The following is a 27,029-nucleotide window of genomic DNA, read 5'->3' as shown; positions in this document are numbered from 1 at the left end:
CGATTACATGCAGAACTGTTTCTTGGCTGGGTGCAGTGACCTCTTAAAACCCGTGAAACCCATGAAAATTCACCTCATATCATTGGACTCAAATGAGCAAATGAGCGTGTTTCCCAAAAATATTCATTTTAAAAAAGAGGTCAGATGTGCCAAATGTGAAACATTAAAGGAGCTGCAAGTTCTCAATGTCCGAGGCTACGTCATTTTGTCATTTTTGAGTTTGGACATCCAGGCTTCCCAATGAAAAGATCTTCTGTCTTCAGAGGACATTACTGTATTAGATAATACTGTGTGTTGGAGTGCCTCAGCGTTCTCAGCAACTGTCATGCATGAATCTTTTGGCTCCGTCAGCGTTGGTAGCAGCTAGAAGACTCCAACAAAACGTAGACTGAGAGTTCATTTCTGTGCACGAGGTTGTTTGAGTGAGTAACTGTGTCCAGCGTCGCTGATCTTGTTAAGGTAAGGCCTTGATTTATGACCCTGTTTGGAGCCATCTTTGCCAAAGAGCCTTTTGTGTTCCCCTCTTAGCCTCCAGGGTCAGAACAGAACACCGGCGGTCTCTTTTAGCACACCACCCATTTTTCAATGATTGGACGCAGCGGAGCGCTCAGTGCCAGAGGTCTTCACTTAATAACGTAATCACTTGGCCGCTATCAGCTCCACATTCAGCTGCTAGCTGCAGTCGTGTAGCCCTGAAACGGAAGCCGCTCAGGTCGTATTAGTCACAGAATTAACTCAAAGTATCAGGGATCGGTCGTATTCACTTTTCTCTCCGTTCTTTCAGTTGTATTTAGACCAGAAAGAGACACTCAATTCTGCACCAGTGTGGACATTTGGGACCACTGGTCCCAGTCTAAGTGAAAGGCAGAAGCATGTTTTTAATTAGAAATGAATGGTGCTGCAAACATGTACCCAGATAAGGTCATTTAGGAAGTGGAAACTGGAGCTGCAGCCTCCAGAGCCCCGTCATTACCTGCACCACCGCCTCCGTCCTCAGACCTGCACTTGACAGTTGTCCCCTCTCCTTGTTTTTGTCCCCTCTCCTGTCTGACCTGCTCAGAGCTCTGCAGAGACGACAGAGCAGCTGGTCAAGGAGGCTTGGAGGTGATTTAGGTCGTCTTGCATGTTCAGACTCGGGTTTCTCGTGACTCAGAAACAGTGAAGTATAAGAAGAGGATGTGCTAATCTTCTGCTGGTCTGCGTATTTAAACTGACCATCATGGGAAATGAATCATGTGGGGGAGGCAACAGGGAGCTCTGCGGCTGAAACCTCCGAGGTGGAAGTGAAAGTGACCGCAGTGCCTTGTTTTGCCCTCCTCCTCTTATCGTGTTTCACCAGAACTGAAAGAGGACCTTGAAGCATCTTCCTCGTTCCCTAATTGGAGACTCATTTCCTTTCGGATTTCATGGAAGGGGGGAGAATGCGGCCGAATGAAAACTGAGAACCAAGATAAACTTCAGCTATGGAGAGAGAGAGAGAGGAAAAACAGGGAGCAAGACGACGTGAGCGGCTGCCAGTGAGCGTAGAGCAGCAAAGCCCTCGCATTGTTATTGTGCCCGGCCGGGTTGGATTCGCTGAAGTACAAGGTCTGGTACACACAATAAGGTGTGGCCGAGGCAAACAATGCAGGCTTTTCCTCAGAAAACAAATCAAAGCGTCAAACGGACGTTTCTTGGAAACTGTGGCACCAGTTCACTGTGTACAGTAACCACTTTCCCTTAATGAAACACCTCGTTTGGTGGTACATGTCGTCGCCTGGTGTGCAGAGCGGCTGCAGAGTCAGAGGTCAGAGTCGAGATCTTCTCCACGTGAGGTGTTTACAAGCCTGTAAACAGAGCTGGTCTGAGCGCATTCTTCTTATTTTTGTCTGGTGATCTCAGATTTTTGGACACCCCCGCCCCCCCCTTTTACAAACATGAACTCTGCCTCAGGTTGGATTAAGGCCCAGACAACAATAATACTAAACATGAGGCTTAGAAATTCCTGCAGTCCCTCAGTGAATGAATTGGATTCGAGTCTTTGTGAACCTTCAAGTAATACGTGTTTACTGGAGGAAATATTCGTCCCAGCCCTCATCTGACCACTGTGGACTCTCGTCTGCCCATGCTGCTCTGCAGAACATCTTAAATCCAGCTAAAATGCTCTTAAAATGAATTAAACTCCATTAACGCTGTATCTGGTCTTGCGCTGAAGTCACTGCTTTGCTAAGTGGGTCGACCTTGAAGAAGTCAGACCCCCGTCTTTGCTCTTCCTCCGTCTGTCCTCGCCGACCACGGTTCCTCTTCCCGTCACTTGAATGATGCCACTGCTTAAAAGCCATGTTGCCAGGGTTGGTCTCATGACTCATTGTGACGGGCGTCGACCCCTCGTCTTCTTCATCTGTTGTTTCCTATCAAGGCCACGATGAGCTTTCGTATCTGTACCTCCACACGCTTCATGTACTGTATGACTTCCCCTTTCCTGCCTTTTCGGATGATTCTGCAAAACAATATTTGCTCACTTTTCACCAGCATAATCCAGGAAGTCCTGTGCAGATACATTAAAGAACACAATAAAACAGTTAAAAACATAGAAAACATGTTAGTGCAGCCCGGTCATCATTGTCTGGATTTCACTTTTCATTTAAACCTCTGGAGACCAGCTTGTTACCACTGATTCCAGGTAGTGGCTCCTGAACACTCCAGAGCCTTTTCCTGCTGACATTGTGCAACCATTGGTGGCCGGTGGTGAAGCCTCCGTACTGTAAACACTTCTGTAAGGTGTGGTGGGACAGTGTGACACACAGATTTCAACACCACTGTCAGCACAGATGCCTGGCAAGTACGCTATGGTTTAGGCTAGAGAAAGATTGTGGTTATGGCAGATAAACTGAGGTTAAAGCAACGACAAGGAGCTTTCATTTGGTTGATTTTGGCGGCCCCTGTGGACAAACGTGGTAGTGTTTCCTTTAGAAACTTTGCCTGGGAAAATGTAAACAAAGGCTCTTCATGCCATAAATCCTTTTGTTTGATTTCACGGGGAAATCTGACCTGGTGTCAGCCATAAAGATTAACTACATTGAAATAGCCAGTCTTCCCACTGATGGTCTTGTTTGCTTATATTGGTCATATAGAGGCATCAGTATTAAAATGACTGTTTAACCAGTTGAAAACTCCTTGTAGTTCATGTAAGTTATGGTCAGGGTTTGGCGACTAAAGCGCCTGATTAAAGTTAGGGAAACATTGTGGTTAGTTGTTGTCTGCAAATGAGCTCCAGGCTCCAATATGAAGCCCACATGCTGCTGTATGAGCCCATCCGCCTCCCTTGCAACATAAAGGGCACGCAACTTCCTGAACTGGCAATGATAGCTGGCACTGGATGTAAACCACGTGCTCCAGAATCATCCAGTATTAATGTGGATGTATTATAAGAACTGGATGGCGTACTCCAACATGGCGCCAGTTCATTAAAATAAACATTACATTGCAGCAAATCAAGTTGGTCACTTGTGGCGCTTCCCACTGCAAACGGCGTCACACACAAAAGCTTTTCATCATGGTTTCCTGTCAGCAGCTTCGTAGACGTCTCTTTTATAATGGCGGTCTATGGGGAAAATGCTTTTTTGTGCTGCGGAGAATTGTTTAGTTGCAGTGTTGCATTTGGCCACGCAGACAAATTGGCAACGAGGCCGACTCGCTGTGCTGTTTCCAGCTCTCTTAATCGATGTCTTCAGTGTTTACACCACTTTGCTAGTTTAACAAGCCGAGAGGAATAAACCCCAACAATAGACTCCTGTAGCTCTTGAGGCTGTACTTGTTTATGGGATGAATTCAGTGTTGGTTTAGTCTTTTCGGCGGAGTTTGTTGTTAGAATTAAAAACCCGAGTGATGCCGCTCTTACCCTTTTAAGGTTGAAACACTGATCAAAGAGAATAAAAGCCTGAGAAAGACGGTGAGGAAGTTGTGTGCCAACAGATGGCGTGTCGCTTTAGATCCCAGTATAAAGTCAAGAGCCGCTGTCAAAGGCAGAGCCCGAAACACGGCCGCAAACATGCAATCGGACATCCCCTCTGCTGATTGTCAAATACCATCCCTCGTTTAAAAGACATGCCGCTGGTAATTCTTGTGGCACCCTTGTTTTGCTTGTCTTTGCCTCTTTCTGGCTGTGCTGCGACCGGTGTCGTGTTTCAGGCCTCTGTTATTGAAGTGCTGCAGACCTCTTCATCTCAAAGCCTTTTGGCTCCGTCCGCAGCGACTGCTTTTATGTATTTTTACACTCACACTCACGCACACAATCAAATGCACGCATTAGCTGCTGACTTGTTTTTCCGTCCATCAAGGCGTGGAGGGCAGTTCACGTGAACCCAAAGTGACTGCGCATCCTTTTACCTTTCACGCCGCTCTGTGTATGTCTGACACAAAAACCTCTGCAAAATCTGCAACCAGCAAACGTCACAATGGCCTGTAGCACCGAGAGCCGGGTTTTGCATCTGCATCGAGGAACGTGATCCCCTGTTCTCCATGCAAAAACATGCATGCATCCTGCCGGTCGTGACATGTTTGGTTCTTCCTGGTCCAGCGCTGTGAGGGCCATTATTAGGGCCAGACTTGCTTCTCTTTGATCTTCCCAAAACGCCCAATGCCGCACCATTCATTACGGCTCAGAAATTATGCATGGGGATCCGTCAGTCTGCGAGCATTACTCAGCCCTGAGCCCCTTCGGGTATGATTGGAAAGTAGCGGAAGGAAAAAGAAAACAGTTTTAAATTAAGAGTTAAAAGAGGATTGCATCCTCTGTGGGCATTTAATTGGTCCTGACATTTTACATCTCAGACCTTTTATGGAGGCCAGCTTAGTGTGAGTAATGCTGTGTAAAATAAGCTCTGTTGTTCTGTACATTGGGAACTATTCCCCGCCTTTATGTTTGAGTCGATGTGATGGAAATTTATCACATTAATGTTGAATAATGTAACCTGACCTGTCCTCTTGACATTTATCGCTCTGCAGCAGAAATGAAAATAAGAGTCTATCTCAGCATCGATTATTTGAGCATGAAAAAATGTGGACGTCTAATGCACAAAACAGAGGTTGGTATTGATCATTCTCCCGCAGACACAAATCCCAGCATTGAACGGCAGGACCAACGGGAAAGAGAGGTGGTGAGACGGCAGGATCAATGAGGATGATGGAGCCATTAGTGACACAGTGACCCTGGTGAGGTTTCATTGGTTTTTGTAGCATTGTTTGGAAAGCAGGACTGTTGACGTTGGGTAACTGCGCAGTGGTCACTGGGAAAGCTGATGGTACCTCTGTGGTCCTTCTGTTGACGTTTCTGATGCAGGTTTCCTCGCTCATGTCGGAGCGAGCCAGCACGTCTTTAAGCGTGTCTGTCGTTCCCGCCCGCCCTATTAACTTCTACTCTTTCATTTTCCACTGTTCTGCGGTGTCCAGTAGTTACTCAGCAATAGCTCCTCTGGATAGCGTTCAGCTGACCGCACCTTGAGAGCCAAAGCTGCGGGCAGATCATCTCTTATTCTGAGCAAAGCTGCTTTAATGCAAACACACTCGGGGGGTGTTTCTGTTGGCCTCGCTCAGGGTGTGGGAGAGAAACGCAGGCCGAACTTGTCCTTGGCTCAGACTGAGATTTGCTTTTATTCTGCTCAGTAAGAGTAAGAGAAGAGCAAGAGAGCTTTTGGTGGTTGATGTGAAAACTGTTTCAGATTTTCAACTTAAATCAGTTTTAATAATGACTGCTTTTAGCCCTGCACAGGATTTAGCAAAGGTGAAGCTGCGCCCCTGTTTTTGATTATTCAGGGTTAGTGGCGTGGCTCTATGGATGGCAGCTGGTCCGTTCACCACTTTGGTCCAGACTGAGATATCTCAACAGCTCTTGGTGGCATTGCCATGAAATGTTGTGTTTACATTCATTACAGTCCCATCAGCTTCAGCTGTACGTTGCTAATCAGCATGCTTCCACCCAAAAGTGACAGGGTGAACACGGTAAGCATCATATCTGCGTAACATCACCATGTTAGCATTCCCATTGTGAGCATGCTGACGTTAGCATTTAGCACGAGGCACTGCTGTGCATAAGAAAAGCTTCACAGAGCCGCTTGCGTGTCTGTAGAGGTTTAGTCTTGTGAGCAACATGGCTGCTCTTTTACACAAACATCTCTCTACTCTAACTCTCCGATATCTGTTATTTTGACCTCAGTCAATATGGTTTTGACCTCGTTAATAGCACTTTTGTTCATGTCTCAACCAATTACTTTGTTTTGCCACTCGAACGCAACATTTTGTCAGAAGGTGACCTGATGTTTGAGCGATCACATCGAAGGCACATACAGTAGAAGCGAAGCACCCTGACAGGTAGAGACTGTCTGTCTGCTTCAGGATCAGTTCCTGTCTCTCACGCTCAGGCTGAACCACAGGCAGAAGGCCTGCAGGACACACCCCACCACCCTGCAGGCGAGGTCCACATTTTCTCTCTGCTCACAGGCTCGGATCGATAACCACTCGCTGCTCATCACTTACAGAGTCATCTGTGTCTCCCGGGGGGTTTGTTAGCTGCATCCTGAGAAAGAATGGAGCCAGATAAAACTTGCTCTTTTGTTTGTTTGTGCAGTTTACTCACATTTATCAGCTGACATAAGAAGTTATAACGTGCAAAAATATAAAAACATTCTGAAAACATAAAGGGCTGGCAGTGACATCATGGGCAGATATTACTATTGTATGTCATCTGAAAGGTCGTGGCCTCTGCTCAGACTAACATATATTTCACCATAAATAGAATTACAGAAAAGAAAGAGCACTAAACAAAAAACAGCGTGCAGCTTCAACTGCTGCTGCATCTGCAGCTGGTTACGCAGCTGAAAAGAGAGATTTGATGATAAAAACCGTTCTGGGTTGTGTTCAGCCCAAAGGGACGAGAAGCAAAAAGCCATTTCCATTATGACCCTTGACTGAAGACAGTGTAACAGTGAAGTAATGCACTGAACAGAAAACACAATAATATCACATTGAGAGGATTTAAGACACACATGCCGCTAATTGATCTGAATCAGCCTGTAGCAACGATAACAGGGATGCTCAGATGATGTCTGATTGAAGTGGAGAGGGCGTCTTCAATCAATACAGTTCCCCACAGAGGTCTTCTTCTGACATTGATGCTCCATTAGCGTGTGTGTGTGTGTGTGTGTGCATGTGTGCATGTGTGCATGTGTGTGTGCATGTGTGTGTGTGTGTGTGTGTGTGTGTGTGTGTGCGTGTGCATGCGTGTGTTTGTGTGTGTGTGTGTGTGTGTGTGTGTGTGTGTGTGGACTTCCCAGTGCCATGAGGGGAGCAGTGCAGGTCGAGGTGATGTCATCCCCCAGTGGGGAATGTAATAGTGCAGAGGATGAGGAAGTGGCTGTGCATCATGTCTTTAACACACACACACACACACACACACACACACACACACACACACACACACACACACACACAGTATTGACCTTTCGAGGGGACCAGTGCAGGGTGTGCCCACAAGTGTGTGGACGGCATATAAAGACATAAACTGTTTAAACATGCTTCTCCTCCTCACTTCTCTTCTTCTTCTTCCTCACCTTTCACCTGTCCTCTCCTCCTTTCCCCTTCTCCTCTTCATTTCTCCTCCTCTCTTCTCTCTCAAGCTGCTTCCTCATCTACCCTTTCCTCTCCTCTTGTCTCCTCCTCTCCTCGTTCCCTCTCCTCATCTTCCTCCTCATTCCACCCTCCTCCTCTTCTGAGCAGGAAACCTGTAGTCCTGAGTTTTTTTTTCTCTCACTCTCTCTTTCTCACACACACACACACACACACACACACACACACACACACACTCAGAGCGCTGCACTGAATGACTCGGCACTCTGTGCTCGGTGTGCACGAGTTTCTGGCAGATGTTTGTGTCTGTGTGGGCTCAGTTCCTGTGAGCTCTGCTGGCCTGCTGGAATTCAGGAATTCACACACACACACACACACACACACACACACACACACACACACACAAGGCATTTATTATTTAGCTTTTTTTTATGTATCTTAACCTTTAACTTACCAGGGAAAGTTGCCTGAACACATTTTCTGTTTTCTCTGTCACATTCACGCGTGAAGTAAATGCTGCAGTCTTAAGGGCTCAGTGTGCCTTAAACAAACCCGCTCGTCCGACCTCGGCTGAGGGAGAGAGTGCTCGTACCTGTTCAGAGGAGGAAAAGGCCTCCGTAGAGGCATCGCAGTGAAGGCCGAGATGCAGTGAGTTGCATAAATGGAGATAAGAGCGCGCACTTTGAGACAATCGTGCTGTTGTGGACCTGAAACGTAACACGTGTAGTTCTTTGAAGAAGCCCCCCTTTATTCTGACATCACAGAGCTTCAGGCTCTTTGGCTGCTCTGATGGAGCAGTTTTCAGGGACTGGGTATCGAAAGACGTGGATTTACGTCCTCCGCCCTCATTTTCCACAGATGCTGTGGTGACTTTTTAATAGCAACTTTGTGTTTTCGCAAAACGTTTGACCTTCAAAATGTCACATGAAAACAGCCGACTGCTTGTAGCGCGATAAGAATGAATGTTGGGCAAAATACAGCAAGGTGTTAACAGATTTCATGAGCCCAAGAAGTCAGAGAGTTCTAACCTTTATTGTTTGTTGTTTTGAAAATCCAGGAACACTGATTATTAGAAAAAAGACACACACACCTTTCTCAGTTTTGAATTCAGGGGTCGAGGTGTGAACACAAGGTGTGTCTTCGTCTGAGCTGATGTTTAGGGTGCGTGCGTGCGTGCGTGCGTGCGTGCGTGCGTGCGTGCGTGCGTGCGTGCGTGCGTGCGTGCGTGCGTGTGTGCGTGCGTGCACCTACCGTGCATCAGCAGCAGCCAGGAGTGAGGAGTAAACCCACAGGGAGTTTAAAATATGCCTGTAATCCTCGAATGATCCTCTCTGATGAGTGATCAGGGGTGGGAGCGAGTGTGTGTGGAGGTAGAAAAGAATCACTGTGTGTTACTCACAGCTCAAAGTGTAATTTAACCTAATCTGCAGCGCCATCATCCTTCAGCTAATAAGTGCGGTGCGGCCGTCAGTTTTGGGACGGCGAAGCAAACGCACCTTCTGTGTTGAAAGATTTAAAGTTAAGTGAGCTTGTGTGTGTTTATGTGTGTGTGAGCAGTGTTGAGGAATGCTGAGGTTTGGTGTTTATTGCTGTTACGCTGGTGAGAACCAACTGTGGGAGAGGAGGGGGTGTTAACATTCACCAGCCAGACTCTGAAGACCTGCAGGACGAGTTGAGCTTCTCATCTGTGTTTAATAGCTTGGATGTGTGCCTGTCCCTGGCAGCTCGTACGTGATCTTAAAGACTCTCTGCCTCCTCTAATGCATTTGTTGTAGACACACAGTAATTTACTGCCTGTTTGCTGCACCGCTGCTGTAAAATATCAGTTTTTTATTATCCCTGTGCCAAAGAATTATCTGGAGATGTAGGAACAAAGATGAGGAACAAACTTCTTCATCTCAGCTGCTGTGGAGAAAAGGCTGCAGCGTCGATGTTCATGGCTGCAAGTTCTGCACCAGCCGCTCCTGGAAAGGACTTTTAAGGACGAGGGTTCAGTTTATTAGCAACAGGACCGGCAACAATAAGGCTACATCTCAGGTTTTATCCCATTAAGTACTTAATAAACCACAATTATGATTAGCTTTACAGCACAGTGGTGATATTTTAAGATGAATCAACAACCTTCATGCTATGAACGTTGTGTAGCATCAAGGCGAAAAGCCAAAGGAGTGCAAAGAGTCTCAGCGGGTGCACAGTGATGATTAAGTTACCTTGTTGGTCATATGAAACAACAAAATGAACAATGGAGGATCTTGGCGGCGTCATCGCACACCTACATTAACAGACAGCTGGAACACAATCAGGCTAATCCACAGGAGCAGCTCTGCAACTTGACTCATAAGATGCCGCACAGGTCAGAAAATATCATCCGTCAGGAGAGGAACTGTACGTGATTTTACACAACGTCTTCATGGAAACACAAACAGTGAGCAACACGGTGACCTCATGTTGTTTTAAGTGGCCCTCTTCATACAGCACAATCATTTTTATAGGTTATTGATTTATTTTCCCGGCGAGGATCATTTAAGACGCTTATTGTTCCTTTAGTCAGTGATAATGAGTCTGGAGTTAATAAATACGTAAGATTTCAGCTAATGTTCACCTCAATCGTATTTTATGCACAAAAGCAGATAAATGCACGCAATGACGTTCTAATGCAGCAACTAATGGACTAATGCAGCCACAGTGTAGACTAGCAGGCTTCATGGGAGAGACAGCAGTGCTGATGTCTGGGAGGTTGCAGTGGATAATTAATTTATTGCTTTTCAGCTAAAGCTGGTCGATCTCATATATTTACAGTGTAGATATCCTTAAACTTTGGTCATACACAGTGGACACAGCTTGCCTAGAGCTGAAGGTATTAGTTCATTAAGTCAAAATTAACTGCTACTACTATTAAAACTATATTTTGATAGTTGATTAATCTTTTCAGTCGTTTCCTTCAGCAAAAATGACCAAACATCTGCTGGTTTCAGCATTAAATTTGATGCTTTTCTGTGTCTCGTATGATTGTATTCTCATTATGTTTTGAGTTTTGGGCGCTTCGCTGGACAAAAAAACAACATTTAAAGATAATCAGTAATGAAAATAATGGTGAGTTACTCCTGTCTGTCACTTTCTCCCTCCATCTGTCCGTTCTCCATCCCACTCTTTAAATATTAAAGTGTGTTTAGGAGGAGCTCTGTTTTCTAACGTTAGCAGCTCTCCTCCACCTGAGTGATGGCTCTGAATGGTTGTGACCCGCGGCTGAACCTGCGCAGCCGTCGAATGACTGACACACTCTCATTAAGACGTCCACTACTCTTTCAGTCTCTCTCCATTTTAAAGCACGATCTCATTCCTCCGCCACGTCAGCTCGCCGCGTTATCTCAACACGCTGTCAGCACTTCAGATTCGACCGTGTCAAAACAAGACGTAACAGACGTTTAGCCTCCTCCGCTTCACCACCTCCTTTCCTTCGTCTTCTTTCCTCAGCTTTCTGCTTCTTCTTCTTCTCGTCTCGTCTCGTCTCCTCGCTGTGCCTGACTTGCATCGCTCTCCACCTCCATCCATCACAATCAAAACTCCGTCAGCCGTAGTTTTTGCGGTAGATGCTGAACATACAGTATTAAGGTCACGTCGATCCGTTGTACTCAGCGTCTAATAGCCGTCCAGTTCCTGCCTGAATGACCTCACTGCACGCAGCTGTTCGAAGAAGTGCCAGAAAAAGTTTTTCATCTCTCCAAAAACTTGGCGTCGCAGCTCCACACATGTGATTTGTCAGAGCCTCAGCTGGTATGTAACCTTGGCTCCTCAGTCTGACCTTTGACCCCTAAAGACCATCCATCAGTCCCCACCCCTGGTCCCTCACATGCTGCTCCTGAAGTCTCCTGCTGTCCAGCTCGCCGGTTCATAGCGTCTCCGCAGACAGGCCGCTGAAAGCAGGCAGAGAGGCTAATTTTGTCCAAGCTGCTCTGGAGATCCGCTGTCCAGTGATTCTCTGCTGGAGGGGGTCTCAGTTTAACTCGAGGGGGAGGGGGGTTGCAGGCAAGGGCAGAATTTAACTTGCTAGTTTTGGGGAAAACGTCATTACCCGAAGTAGGGATTTAGACCCCCCCCCCATTCTTTAAACTGATAATCTGCAATATCCTTTTATTTTGGTGACATCTGTGGTGTTTTTGAACGGTATTTCCCAGAGATCATTCCCGTATCAGTGCTGTACTGTCTCTATTTAAATTACCGTAGCCGGTGATTTTCTTTTTCTTCCCATGTTTCTTACAAACGAACATCTTTTGTTTCTACTGGAAACATACAAACTCTGTCACTTCCTGTCTAAAACGACTTTTCCAGGACAAAATAAGTACCAGACACCAGCTGTTTAGAAACGTTCCTGCTCCACACCAATCAATAGGAAAAGTGCAGAAAACGCATCTATTTATTTCCTGCCGGTTCAGAACATATATATATTTTTCTTGAGGTGTTTTTAAAAGTGTTTGGGTCAGTAAGGAGAAATACATGCAGGATATCAGTTGATACTGAACTCAGTGAAACACACACACTCCCACACACCTACTGTATCTGTGTCATCTGTTCTCATGTAGAAGCAGCCTGTCTTTAGCCCCTAGCGGCTAACGCGTTAGCAGTGAGATGACTGCTCGAGGACGGCGGTCATAAGTCACTGTTTTCCAGCTTAATGACTCGCTGAATTAGACTGACAGCTGAGGTCCGCCAGCTCCGGAGAACCGATGAAGACGAGCTGTACGAAGGCTGGTTTCAATAACTGTATATTTATATCAAACTGGAAAAGTAAGCAGGTGGAAAGTGATTCTACAGAGCTTAGAAAACAGCTGAAGGTTGTGTGCATATGAGCTTCTTTCAGTGGAATTGCCGTGATTAGTGAACTAATCTGCTCAAATCGTGAGAGTCAAGTTCAGCTTCCCTGAACTTTTGCGCAGCCGTGGACCAGCAGCAGCCGTGTTGACAGTGCTCACCTCAGAGTGAATCCAAACCAGAGGAAGAATTACAGCTCATGATCCGTGTTGCACCATCCACTTTTCTTTAATCCTCCTCAGTCCAAATATAAACAAGCATGGTTAGCGGGCAGTTATGAGGAAAGAGTTGATGCTTCAAACGTGTCTCTCGAGTAAATTATGGCGGTGTCCAAAACCACTGCCTCACTCACTCATTCACCCCCTTTATGATCGCCTCTCATTTGGGAAATAGTGAGCAGTAAATCAAGATTTTGGACACTGATCAGTCTGTGTCATCACTGTCAGGTGTAGATTTATTTGTAGAGACATGGCTGACAGTAAATAGTGCATTAAACATTTCATTTGAATATATTCCCATTGCATTAGCTATTATTAGCCCTGTCAGTCATCTCAAAGAAGCCTCTGGGTTGAGGTAAAACGACGAGAGGAGGAACGACGAGCACAGATTTCATTAAATGTTTATCCTAAACTCAAAGGACACTTCTGACTCACCGCGAGCTCTGGAACATCTGCCGAAAATCACATGGATGCTATCTGGAGACCAGCAGCAAATAAACAAATCCGTACATTTAAGTCAGTTTGTAGCAGTGCGCTCTTTCATGTGGTCGAGGCCCGTCTTCATCAAAGGTCATATGACGTCGACATGCCGGGCTTTAGCGTGCTTCTCCGCGTGCCATAGGCTTCAATAGAGCCGGCCCCAAACGGAGCATCTGAACGTGGGTATTATGACGTCATCGGCCCTCTTTCTTTTTTAGTGCCTTGGACAAAGTCAGGGAAGAGAAGACCGCAAGCAAGTAAACATGGATGTAAACAAAGCTGTATTTAAAAGGCTTTAAAAAAATCTGCTTTTTTACGAGGAAGGAAATGCATTCGGCACGTTTGTCACAGCTCGATTCACACAACGCGGAGCGGCTCTCAATGTAAACACGAGCGTTGTTTGTTTAGAGGAAAACCCTGCAGGGCACCTTTGGTTTACGGTCGGCTTGTTGTGATGTATTTTAGCCTTTTTACTTTTACTCTTGTGGACTGTGGCGGGGTAACTGAGCTGCGTCTGTCCCGTTCTTGACCAGATGTTGGCTGTGATGCACAATTTTGTTGTTTGCCAACTGGAAGAGCAGGAAAAGGAAGAGATTTAGACACTTTCCTGTTGTTTTGATGTTTTAATGTGGATGGAGATCACAAGAAAACGTGTGGAAAAGCACATTGTCAGATTTGAATTGTTAATTTAATTTACTTAATTTGTTTGTTGATAAATCAGCTCCTTGTATACGTTATCTAACAGACTACTGATCGGGGTTTGATCTGCACTCTGGGACCTGTTCTTTATTTTCACAAGCACCACACACACCCAAAAGAAACCCCACCAGGAAGCGCAAATGGACCGTGAATGCAAACTGTATTTACATTTCTGCATAATAGACTTCAAACTCTGACCTTTTACCCATTTGAACAGCTCATTAGTGTCCCAAAGAGTGGCTGCTTCAGTCGCGGCGGACATTGTTTTCAATCTTGTGTACTCTCTTTCATCCCTGTCTGTTTCTCAGCTCAGTCGTCTCTGCCTCCGCTCCATCTTTCATCCCACACAGTTCACCTCTTTGTGTCTTACAGACACCCAGCTGTCTATTTCCTCTCTCTCTCTCTCTGTCTGTGTGGTGGTGGTGGTGGGCTGCTGCAGACTGCTGTAGGTGGTCAGGATCACTCCAGACAGGAGGGTCTGTCTGGGGCGCTTGGAGGACGACTGACTGGCTCGTCTTCTCCTTTTTTCTCTCTTTCTTTATCTATCTGGCACATGCACTTACTGCAGCTGAGGGAGCCATTGAGGAAAATGTTATTCAGCAACAGAAAGGGAGAGATTATTTAAATGAGGGTCTAACACGGCAGTGGTCCAGTGTGGCCAGTGAAGTGTGGATCTCTGTTTGTCGTTTAAGGACTCTTCATTTTTATCCTTTGCATTATGGTCCCCAATAAACAGGATAAAGAATTTCAATAACTGAACCGAAAGAGAGGGAGATGCAGAAATTTTATAATGTGATGCAAGTTTTTGTTTTGACAGTGAAAATCCAGATCAGAGTCAGAGAGAAAGAAGCAGAAACATCGCAAGAAAACAGCCAAAAAAAAAATGCAAAAAGGAAATAGGAAGAGATGATTGAGTGCACTGACTCAGAAAAGTACGATTATTGACAGGAGCTGAAGAGCAGCGGGCGAGAGGCGGCTGGCGGGGATCAGCTAAGCCTTCACGGTGGTGGTCTCGGTTTGGCCTACATTTAAATTGACTTCTTGTTTTTACATTTTGGGGGTACTGCACTGAGCTTCCTCTTGAGGCTCTGTGCTTGAAACACAATCACATATAGTCTGGTTTTTGGCACTTCTGTCTGCATTTAGGTGTTATGCAGCAGATTGGAATGAGCTTCAGTTCACAGATCAGACCAGTATTAAACTGAAAATGCAAAAGTCTGTGAGAGTTTTCTCGTAACGTTCCTCTCAACGAGTAATAATAAGTGAACAACTGTGATAACACTGACAGTGACGCCAGAAGAAACATGGCAGGTGTTACTTCCTGACTTAAAACTGTCTATAATTATGCTGTGATATAAGAGAGACAGTTAAATTGCCATATTTTTAAAGAATTTCATCTAAGAAAACGAGAGTATATATACTTTAAATCCATTGAAATGATGTTTGGGACACTCGATGCTGCGGAGATTACTGACTCGTCTGAATAATAAGCTTTTAAAATAGTTGCTTGTATTGAATGTCAGTCTGGTTTGGCAGTATTTTATATGGTCATTTAAAGTAAAAGCAACTGAAAATACAGTTCGGAGAGATAAACATGCATTTTTAAACACACATAGCATTGCTTTGCATCAGTAGCTTGTAGTTAGCAGTAACTAATTATAAGTAGTCATTTGAAAAGAGGGTTTCTGTGACTTCATCTCTGTCTCATAATCAACATATTTAACTGTAATTTACAGTTAATCTTTTTTTTTTTTTAACATCACATTTGTCGCTTTGTAGTCTGTGAAACTGGACCGTGTGTGTGTGTGTGTGTGTGTGTGTGTGTGTGTGTGTGCAGACAGAGAGAATGAAGTGCTGTGTTCACTATCAACAGGGAAGTGGTGAATTACACCATTGTGCTCTCATTACAGCCACTTTTGTGTGGAAGGTGGCAGCTGTTAATCTTGGCACACGGCTAGAGCCTTTGGATTATCACATGAGTACACACACACACACGCACGCACACACACACACACACAGGGTATGTGGCTCTGATAAGCTGGCCAGTAGCCTTTAAATTCATGAAGCAGCTACTGTTCCTCATTGTTTTGAATAGCTATCAGTTCTTGTCTGTCTCTTTGACTCGTCTCATGCTGCTCTTTTGTGGCGTTTGTGATAGTAGTTCCCTTTACGGTCCGAAACAGAAAGCCTATTGAGTCGGCCTTCCCTGTCATGGGACAGATGAAATCGCCATGACTCTACTGACCCTGTTGTGACTCAATGTACTGGAAATGCCCGAGGCTGTGAGGACATGATGTCTGAGAACACTAATTTCTCCTTTGAACCCTTGTTGTTCTGTTTCTTTGCTGCCATGTTTAACCTCCTCCCTCTCCTCTCTGTCCTCCTCCAGTTGGGATGTCCTGAGTCAGTCCTCCGGGCCCAGAGAACGGTGTGCTGATGGGACCTGCTGCGCCACCATGAGCTTACAAGATGGCGGCTGCAGCTACGCCAGCAGCGCCAACATGGCCACCGCTAGTGGCAGCATGCGGCGGCGCCTGGAGGACCAGGAGTTCACCCTGCGCGTCTACCCGGGCGCCCTGGCTGAGGGCACCATCTACTGCCCCGTCAGTGCCCGCAAGAACACCACAGCTGCCGAAGCCATCGAGTGCCTCATCGAACGGTTGCGCCTGGACCGTACCAAATGCTACGTGTTGGCAGAGGTGAAGGAGTTCGGCGGGGAGGAATGGATCCTGAACCCCGGCGACTGCCCTGTTCAGCGGATGATGCTGTGGCCGCGGAGCGCCCTGGAGAACCGCAGCGGCCTGGGTAGTGGCGACGACTACCGCTTCCTCCTGCGGGAGAAGAACCTGGATGGATCTATTCATTATGGCGGCAGCCTGCAGATGTGGCTGCGGGTGACTGAGGAGCGTCGGCGCATGGTGGAACGGGGCTTCCTCCCCCAGCCCGCAGGGAGCGACCCTCCGTCCGACCTCTGCGCTCTCCCGGAGCTAACAGAGCGCGCCATTTTGGAAAGCCTTCGTGCACGTTTCCGCCAGGAGAAGATCTACACTTACATCGGGAGTATTCTTATTGTGATTAACCCTTTCCAGTTCCTGCCAATCTACAATCCCAAATATGTTAAATTGTACGACAACCACACGCTGGGAAAGCTGGAGCCCCACATTTACGCTGTGGCAGATGTGGCGTATCACGCGATGCTGCAGCGACGCAAGAACCAGTGCATAGTCATTTCTGGTGAGAGCGGGTCTGGAAAGACCCAAAGCACCAACTTCCTCATTCATCACCTGACTGCACTCAGCCAGAAGGGATTCGCCAGCGGGGTGGAGCAGATCATCCTGGGAGCGGGGCCTGTACTGGAGGTAAGAAACTCTCTTGACTACACTAGAAATATTGATCAAATGTTGTTTTGTCAGCAAAATAGCACCTATTCTTATGAGCAACGTGGTTCTTACTAAGGAACAGACTGTTTGATTGATTTTGGAGGTGGTTCAGATCTGCACTGATGATTGATGAATCTTTCAGTGTATGTATTTGTGCTACGAGTGCATTGCGCCTCACTGCCTGGTATAACTATAAGACCACCTGAGTCTAAAGGGCCTTTTCCACTGCAAGAACTGTCTCAACAACCCATGAACCTTTTCATGAACTCAGGAACTTGGCCTGGAACAAACCTGCAGTTTCATCCAGAGGAACTTGTGTTTAACTTAAGTTTGTGGTCCGGAGTTCCTTCCCCCAAAAAGGCAAACAGGAATGTGTAGAACTCCTCCTGATTTAGCTCCTGAGTAGTAGAGTACAAGTTCAGTCTGAGACAACTGTTTGACAAGTCTGAGACGACCTTCAGAGGAGCTTGCAGCTTTTTCTGAACATATCAAGTGTAGATCTATAAAATGAAAGGTGTTTCATAGCAAGACCATGTAGACAGTAAAGATCAAGAAGCGTTTGACCTTGAGACCAAGACTTGTTGTAGTGCTACAGGCATGGGGGACTCCTTAATGTAAGACTTAAATATTCTGCTGTCCTGTGCTGCTGTGTTTTTTAAGGCACGCTAGCATTGGTATAGCTGCACTTACTGTAGCAGTCAGCTCAAGCCAAGATGAATGAGATTCATATGTTGTGAATTAGACAGCTGTAGAAAGGCTGTAGAAAGGAAGTGACAAAAGCCTGATGAAATCTGAAGAGAAGTCAGCAGGTTATTTCTCTGGCGTTGGAATGTCAGCTCATGAGACGAGGCATGAAATGGATTATAGAAATGTCCCTCTGAAACTGGAATGCCCCGACATGCAGGGAAACCTATATTTAGGCCCGGCCTTACCACATACGACTCTTACATATATGTTATTTGACCCAGAAACTGTTTTTGTCCAATCTCTGCATTGATGGATGAAAAAAAAACCTAATGGAATGTGGTCTAATCCGTCCTGGATTATGAATCAATAAAGGATTATGGATTATGGAATTTCATTGGGAATTTCATGTTTTGAAAAGGTCTATTCAAGGACAACATGTTCTCTCCAGCCTTAGAAATATGACTCAGTGACCTCTGCACCTCCCAGTCGTTTGCTGTTTTCTGGCAGCCATTTTGTTCCGCAGCATGCGGCTTCCTGTCAGGACGTATGGGGATGTCATGTCAGCACGCAGCTGTGCATGTTGACACCGTGTGCGTCCCATGTGGAGATCTGTACAGTTAAACCAGGCCGTCGTTCGGTCAGTTGGATATATGGTTCGTCATCTGGAAATTCTGGATCACCTTTTAGGTCTCCTCGCTGCTTCCGGGGAAGAATCTTGTAGCTGCAGCTGCTTTCGTGTTTACACTTTTCTTGCGTGAAGAATAAATGGTGTCTGGCCTCTGTGGAATTTTTTTTTGTAAGATTTCCTGCAGAAGCCTTAGAGGCACACAGTTTTCGTGTGACTACAGCTTCATACATCCTAAGAATCTCTTGCAGAATAACAAACAAGAGGTATATTACATGTGATTAAAATGACTGGTGTTTTGGCCGTGTAGCTCTACCACGTTACTGTGGTTGAACCTCACTGTCAGGTGGGCAGGGTTGCACTTCTGTGCAGCTGATGATTTGACAGTGGTGACTGAATACCTGTCAGAGCTCAGATGCCAGAGGCGACAGCGCAGGGAGAGGCTTGTTTTGATGATAACACAGATAGAGGAACGTTACTGTCTGAGGAACTGGATACTGTGTGGTGGCTGGTGTGCTTTGTGTGGAAGCGTGACTGTGTCCCATGTTAGCACTTCCCCATCAATCACCTGTCTCACCGAGGTGTGACAAACAAGGTGCACAGTTTAAATCTCACGACGATGACTCAGCAAAGTCCACCTTTGGTTTCCAATTTGTTGTTTGTTTTCCAGGCGTAGGATACATAACGTCATGAGGACGGTGCGCTTGATGCAAGAAAAAAGAATTGGTTGTTTACGTTACACGGTCAAAGTTTTAAATGCATTATCTTTCTTTCCTGGCTATTGCAAGTTGTAAAGAAATAGTTTGACATTTTGAAAATACACTTGAGAGTACTCTTATGTCTGTACGCTAGACATCAGGTTAAAACCAGCGGCTGGTTAGCTTGGCATAAAGACTGGAAAGCCTGGTTCTGTTTGGAGATAACAAAATCCACCTACCGCCACCTCTAAAGCTCTCGGTTCGACAAGTTGTATCTTGTTTGTTTCATATGTACATAAACCAAAGTGTAAACACACCACACAATAATGCCAATTTGCTGTTTTACAGGCAGTTATGGGAGAGTTAACTTCCTGGAGTGTCTGTTGCTAACCTGGCAGCTATTCCCAGCCAAGAAATAACATCAAATTGGGATTTTTACTCCTCATTTTTTGTATATATTAAATAAACAACATGAATATTGAATTTAGAGGTGCTGGTAGGCAGATGTTGTTAGCTTTGGACAGAGTCAGGCTAGCCGTTTCCCCCTTTTCCAAACTTTATGCTAAGCGAAACAGCTGCTTGAGTGCCTGTTGCTAACCTTGCTAACCAGCTCCTCCCAGCTAAGAAATAACCCCATAAAACATCAAATTGTCTTTTTTAATCTTCCATTTTCATACAGATTAAACAAACAACATGATAATGAGTGAATTTTAGAGGTGTTAGCTTTGGACAGAGTCAGGCTAGCTGTTTCCCCCTCTTCAAATCTTTATGCTAAACGGCTCCTGGCGTTAGCTTCGTATCCAGCGTACAGACATGAGAGTGGGATTGATCTTCTCATCTAACTTTGACAAGAAAGTGAATAAAATGGTAGTTTTAGAGGAAGTTTCTGCAATATTCATTGGAATTATTTTATGTAAGAATTTGTTTGTAGCATATAAATATATCACTGTTTTGAAAGGAAGTAAAAGTAATTGGATTTTCTGTAACAAGAATCATGAAACTACAATTTGTATTTTTTGCCATGTGTCTTTAAAAAGCTGCTTTTATAAATGGGATAATCGGATAATAGGAAAAAATGAAACCCCGCATGCCAAAGTGACTCCGTCACACTGTATGAACTTGTGACTCTTGTTCTCACCAACTGCACACACACCATAAACATCTAATATTAACTGTTTTCCTGAGTGCTGTAGCTCTTCCAGCACTCCCTGACAGCTGAACATGCCGTCCACCTTAATGCACTGTTTGCATCCCATGACCAACAGCTGGATGCAGGGACGTCATGGGCTGCTGTGAATGCCCCGTGGCCCGACGTGTTTCTTTTAAGAAGCAGCTCTCTGGGGTAAAAATTTCACCGCCGGCCAAGAAACAAGGCTGCAGAGTTGAACCAGCCGAATTCTTTGGTTTCCACAAGTTGTAATGCCAATTACAGAACCATTTGCCTCGGTCAGATGCTGCCGCTGCTGCTTTGTGAGAGTTTGAGTGTTCGCCTGAGGCAGAGTCAGGCTGAAAATATGAGGTCGGCTACCCCTTATTAGATGGATTTCAAATACATGCCAATCGTGAAGAAGAATGAAAATTCTAGTCAATTTGTTGGTTCCCTGTTCAGCAGCTTCTTCTCCCCTTTGTCTTCCTCCAGCTTTGAGCTCTATTTCTGATCCCTCATCTGCACGAATACCCCCCAAAATGTGAAGTGCCTTTTTAGTAACTGTGGTGTAATTACAGTGTAATTTAGGCATTATATTGACTCTTTGACTGTAATCCGTGATTCATACACAATCTGGGCATTTTATGTATATTTTAGAGATTAAAGTCTCATCAATTAAACTAGCAAAAAAAAAAAAATCTTGGGTTCCTGCTCTTACTTTGCGATGATTTTGCTGCTTTTCTCTGTTTTGCATCATGAACTGAAAAAATTTTTATTTTTATAAAAAAGTTTTATCAGAACTTTATTACACATTCACAACCTTTTTTTTTTTTTACAAATTCACGCATTCAGATACGTGCACACAAAAGCTGATATGAATTGACTGTAAACACCATTTCACAAACTCAAAATATTAATGACCCTTATTTGCTTCCGTAGTCTGGAATAAAAAGGGAAGTGATTCTTAGGATGAACTGTGCCTCGCTGACAAGAAATGCTGCGGTTGGACCTCGATTCGAGAACATTTGTGTAAGTGCCTGTAGACTCAGATAAGTCATTCTCTTTGGATCCACTTAAGAAGATTACTGACAAACTGCATGAATGGAGGGAGGGACGGGAACCTGCAGGGGAGTGAAATATGAGTTTTTAAACCTTGTTCTTTCTAAATATTCAGAATCAATTATTTGAAGTCTCGTGCCTTCCATATTTGATTGACAAAATTTAAACGCGATAAGCTGATTTTAAATAGCATCACGGGGTGGGCTTTAAGGCAAAATCCAACGGGGGATTATTTTCCGCAGTTTTAACTCTAAACAGTGAAAGCTTCTTTCTGCTCAGGGGATATAAAAAAAAGTAAGCTTTTAGTGAGTGTGATGGTTAAAAAAAAGGATCTTGCCTGAGTTTCTTTCCTGCCACTTCTTCACCTCTGCATCCCTCGACCTCTCCCCCTGCTGCTCGTCTCTCTGCGGCGGATCCAGCTGAGCTGAGTGGCCATCAGCCTCGGCGCTTCACATCGTGTTACGGTGAAGTGCAAGGTCAACAGCATTGCAGGCGAAGGCTATTTTAGTCATTGGTTGAGCCAGTGCAGAGGACTCTCCCTCATACACGAACAAGTATGTTCATATTCACAGCATCGCTCACCAAACAAGCTCAGAGCAGGAAACTGACGAGCAGGCAGCTCCAGACACACTGACGGCAGCTGAGGCGCATGCTGCACCGCTGGAGTTCTTTAAGTCTGATTTGATGGAAGTAACACAACATTTGACATCCATATTGGCTAATAAACCCTGAATGTATGCTGTTAGTTTTGGTTTTAAGCTCCCAGTCTTTCTCTAATTGTTTGCTGTTCGCTGTGTAAATGCACAGATTTGTGTGAGGAGTGTTTGTCTCTCTGGGCTGCAGCACAGCTCAGCTGCCTCCGGCTGCATGAGCACTTTATTTCTGATTAAATTAAATAACAGTTTTTGTCTGTACACTCTGCCCGTTTCAAAACATGTGACAATTCAGTTAAAAATGTGACGAAAGGCAACATGTACGAGTGTTTAGGTCTATATTGACTTAAGGTAGAATCATGTTCTGACGCTTATCATCACAGCATCATGAGTCTTTTTTTGTGTAATCTTGCAAAGAGTTCTGTATTATGATATATAATGACATTTCGATGAGCGTGAACAGGCCAAAGATCTACATTTTTCTATCACAGGAGACAAAGAAAAGCAGCAAATCCTCACAACTTAGATGCTAAAACTAAACCATTTAGTTTTTTTGCTTGAAAATGAAAAATGATCATCAATCACTACAGTTGCTGATGAATTTTCTGTCAATTATTTTGCCATAATGCCAACGACTCTTTTTCTATCTATTTCATGTACTTCTTAAGAGCAGTTGAATCCTGGTGCGCACACACTTACACATCCGCACATTTACCTGCATTTACAAAGAACCACTGCCACTTTATGACAGCGCGTTCTCATTTCAAGGACACAGTCGTGTGTGTGTGTGTGTGTGTGTGTGTGTGTGTGTGTGTGTGTGTGTGTGTGTGTCTCTGTCTCTGAAGGAACAACACAACAGTCTGCCTCCATTAAAGCAGTAAGCTGACTCACTTTGACTGACCACATACAGCTTCATTGTCTTGACTGTCGACCCTCAGCTCTTGATGGACACGTCGGCCGCCGCAGGGATCAGTCTTGTGACCTTTTGGCTACAGTGCAGCCTTTATAGCCGCTGGACCGCCATGTGACGCTCCTCCACAAACCCCGGCAGTGCAGCTGCATAGCAAACAGAGACGGTCAGGCCGTATCGTCTAACTCTATTTTTCTTTCTCTATATAGTCTGATCGCCCGCTGGAATCATTTCTTGCCATGAAAAAGCCTCTAATAATGCGCCGCAGATGGCCAGTAACTGCAGTTGTGTGTAATGTGAGCTGCGTTCAGAGCCAGGCGACAGCAGAGATATGACTGTACAGCAGGATAGTGCTGACGGGAAGACAGCTGGCAGGCTGATGGGAAGGACTTGGCTTCTGTGGTTTGTGTCTCGTAGTCTGATCGTTGTTGTGCTGTCAGGTGATCTCAGATGCTTCTTTTTTTTGTGCCCAGCCTCAACACTGCATCCTATTGGGTTTCAGACACCTAAATATACGGGCGAAATGTGAGCGACTGACTTACAGGAAATGTTTGTGCTGAGAGGTTTATTTATTGTTTCTTACTTCAACTTTATGTATTTTTCATATCATCAACGAATCCCAGAAAAAGACCAAATTGTTTGTAGTTTATTCCTCTGTGTCATAGAGCTCCATTGTTGCCCCAGAGCTCCTCCACATATGCTGTCCTGCTACTGTAAATACTCACTAGTGCACCAAATGTGGATTAATCTGGTCCTGCAGAGTGTTTGCATACAGATGTGTGAGACAGTGAGGTTGGTAACAGGTTCTGCAGATACTTCTGACACTTAAACTCAACCTGCAGGAGACAAGGTTGGAGGTTTGTGTCACATCACCCGAATCACCTCTTTATTAACTAGAGATCCAGCATCAAACAGCTAATCTAAGGACAGCATGGAAGTGGGAGAAGTGTATTAAGTTATTGTAGAATCAGTCTGAGGTTCGCCAGCTGCTTCTCCTCAGGTCTTCACACAGCTCGGACATTATCAGGCTGTCCGTGGTGGTGAAAATAAAGATCGCTGATGTCTTGTTGGAGCATCAACGATGAAGAAAGTCTGCTGAGAAGATGAGTCAGGAAATATAGACATTTACTTCATCCTTGTTTCTGATCTAAGCGGGGCAGACTTCTGCACAGACTCGTAAATCTGAACAGAAAAATGTTAACTTTATCCAGAAACCTCACGATCTGCAGGGGAAACAGACATCATTTACCTCCATTTTTGTTTGGCTATAAACATTCAACAAATGATTTAAGGTCTCGTCTAATTCAAAGACATTTTGGAAGGTCACACAGCTGTTGATGGATGTATTGGCTGCTGTTGACTGCATGAGACTTTCAAACCAGTCCGACTTTTTTGCCAGTTCACCTCAGTGATCTGGAAACTGGCCTGCAGTGTTTTGCGAGCTGACATCCAGTGAATGCTGGAGAAACCAGTCCTGGTTTTTTTATATTAGCTCTTCTAGCGTCAGACATGAATGAAGGTGATCCTTGTAAGAGAGGCAAACATCCCTGCCTCCAATCCTCCTGACGGCCGTCTGAGGATTTGAGACTGACCCCAGCTGTGCGGTGCTGCATCTGGGAGCAGACAGACTGAGGGCTGCAGGGCCGCGAGGGCCAGATTACAGCCTGCCTTTGTTCTGGTGGCGTGGCCAGCAGACCTGCCTGCCTCCTGCATTAGTACCCTTCACCAGATGGTTCCCATCCAGATGCCCCCCCCCCCCACTCTTAACCAGGCCCTCAGGGACAGGACCTGTCTCCTGTGGCTGATAGATGGCTCCAGGTAGTGCCTCGGCCCTCTGGTTTTAAAAGTGTGTGTTCAAAGGCCTGTGTATCGTTAAGCATGTGAGTGTGTAAGGGCTTGAGAAGCTGCCCGACACCCTTATCCAGCAACACAGACCCGGGGATTGGAGACAGCTACTCACTTTAAAGCTTTAAATCCCATGTAGCCTGTGCATATAGACACACTTAACATACAGTAACAGTACCGGGGCCACAGCGGGGGAACCCACTGAAGCTGACAGACCAAACAGAAACCGTGACGGGGCTGGCAAAGAAGGCATGCGTTACAGCACCTTGGCTTGAGGCCTGTGTGTATTGTAGGGGAGCTGCATTTATTCCCACTAGAATGAGGGCAACACTGCTCTGTGTATTAGCTTGTGTGTGTTTGTGTGTGCATGCGTGTGCGGTGCTAACCTCTGCGGTGCCTGTCAGAACGTGTTAGCAGTCAGCTCTCCCAGCAGCAGGGGAATAGGAGACGTTCGCCCACGACTCGGTGTGTCCTTGCTCTTTAAATCACAATGAGACATCCAAAAGCTCTCTGCTATCAGGACTGGTCTCTGCAGAGGACTCGCTGGTTTACTGCACAGCACTTCACAACGCTTGTCTGTGCGCGAGGGATCGGTGAGTGGTCACATCGGCTCTCACTCATGCTCTGCAGACGCTAAGTTTTAACGTGGCTGTTGGATTGAAGAAGCTTCCCTTTGATTCCCAGTGTTGCTTTCAATGCATGTGGCTTAACAACAGCCGCTGCCTTTACCTCAGACAGCCCTGCGCTGGCTAGCTATCCTAGGTGTGTGTTGGCTAATCACGAAGCCCACCTCAGGCCCTCCATGTTCCTGTTAGCGCTTCCATCCCTGTAATCCGTATCCTCTGGCCAGCGAACGCTCTTCGATGCGCTCCCAAACATCTGTTCGCTGGATTATCCCCATCTCCTTCTCAGTCGGCCTTTCTCTGGAGCATTCTCGCTTTCCTCTCTCAGGAAGCTCAGTACAGTGTGCATTTATCCCCGCAGACAGCTGTACACAGTGTTCTCACATGCTCTGTGGTCATATCGTTGACCTGGACGAGGTTCAGCGTGATATCAGCGGCCAGGTTTTCCGCTCTCGCTGCTCCTTCCTGCAGCCCGAGAGACAAGTTTCTGGCCTTTTTTCAATACTATTTGTTACTTATTTTGAGTCTAACATGCTCGATGTACCTTTGAGCAATGTTTTAATGGTTCCCTCATTATAAGGCGCCGTCTCTGAGTCATCGAGCACGGGACTCATTCTCACGGTACAAAGCGCCCATTGAGATGAGTCCTGTTGAAGTGGTTCTGTTATGTTGTTTCTTAGTGAAATCATTAGTAATGAGTTATGCAGCGTCTTTGTCATTAGTCTGACGATTTTAATTGAGCTCAGTTTTACTCAGGTAGGAACGCATCAGTCTATCAAAGCAAATGGCTTTTTACAACAGAATAGAAGCAGGATAAGATGGATTGGGTGTTGCATCATTGACGAAGTGAAATCAGCCTGCATAAATGTGATACCGTTTAAGAATATTGGCCAACATCAACATTGGAAGTGATGCGCTCTTATTCCTCTGCTCTGACAGAGGCGGACGGAGCCGCATTTCATCCGTCTTCGTGTCGCTTTTTCTTTTTTGCTGACTCCACACGACTCCACCCAGCAGATTTAGTGAAAGGCTCGCGACAGGAAATTGATTGTCCAAATGGGCCTGATTCAATCTGAGGCTGCTTACATGGTGTCACAGCAATCAGACACAGATGAGATTACAGACATCAGGAGACGTAGTTGGACACGAGGCCATCTGGGAGGATGGGAGCAATTGAGCAAACCAGATCTGCGTCAGTGATCTCGTCTATTTAAACCCGTTAACTAGACTGTCATCAATCAAATTGAATCTAATTAAGGATCATCTATCACAGAGGACTGTTCTAATGTGTGTATTTTTCATGTCGGAAGTGTTTTTGAAGAATTTAATTTCCATTCCTAGAAAGTTTTCAGTATTTAAATTCACATGTTTCCCGTTTTCTTTCTTCCTCATTTGGTCTCTCACACACAAAAAAAGCTGCATGTTACTCATTACCTTTTCTCTCTGGATTCTGCGGTCGCGATCTGCCCTTTGAAGAGTTATTTTAAGCTTCTAAAGAAAACAATTTTGGCTTTTGTTTGTGAGTTTCTGGGGAAGCTTTGCCTCAGACTAATTGGTAGCCTCGGTGCATGACAGCAGCAGCGTATGGTGTTGC

The 27,029-nt window shown here is 45.4% G+C and overlaps 1 protein-coding gene across 8 annotated transcripts in view; it reads left to right on the top strand.

The window, feature by feature from the left end:
- Positions 1-27,029, top strand: part of LOC143321898 (unconventional myosin-IXAa-like) — a 123,999-nt gene that overhangs the window by 15,642 nt on the left and 81,328 nt on the right. For all 8 annotated transcript variants that reach the window (XM_076732618.1, XM_076732620.1, XM_076732621.1 and 5 more), the window contains exon 2: positions 16,198-17,167. In XM_076732618.1, the coding sequence (XP_076588733.1) occupies positions 16,265-17,167 (903 nt within the window). In that variant the 5' untranslated portion in view covers positions 16,198-16,264. The remainder of the gene's footprint in view (positions 1-16,197; positions 17,168-27,029) is intronic.

This window comes from Chaetodon auriga, chromosome 6 (genome assembly GCF_051107435.1).
Source record: "Chaetodon auriga isolate fChaAug3 chromosome 6, fChaAug3.hap1, whole genome shotgun sequence".
In the NCBI taxonomy this organism is placed as follows: Eukaryota; Metazoa; Chordata; class Actinopteri; order Chaetodontiformes; family Chaetodontidae; genus Chaetodon; species Chaetodon auriga.
This window is presented reverse-complemented; position numbering and strand designations above follow the sequence as displayed.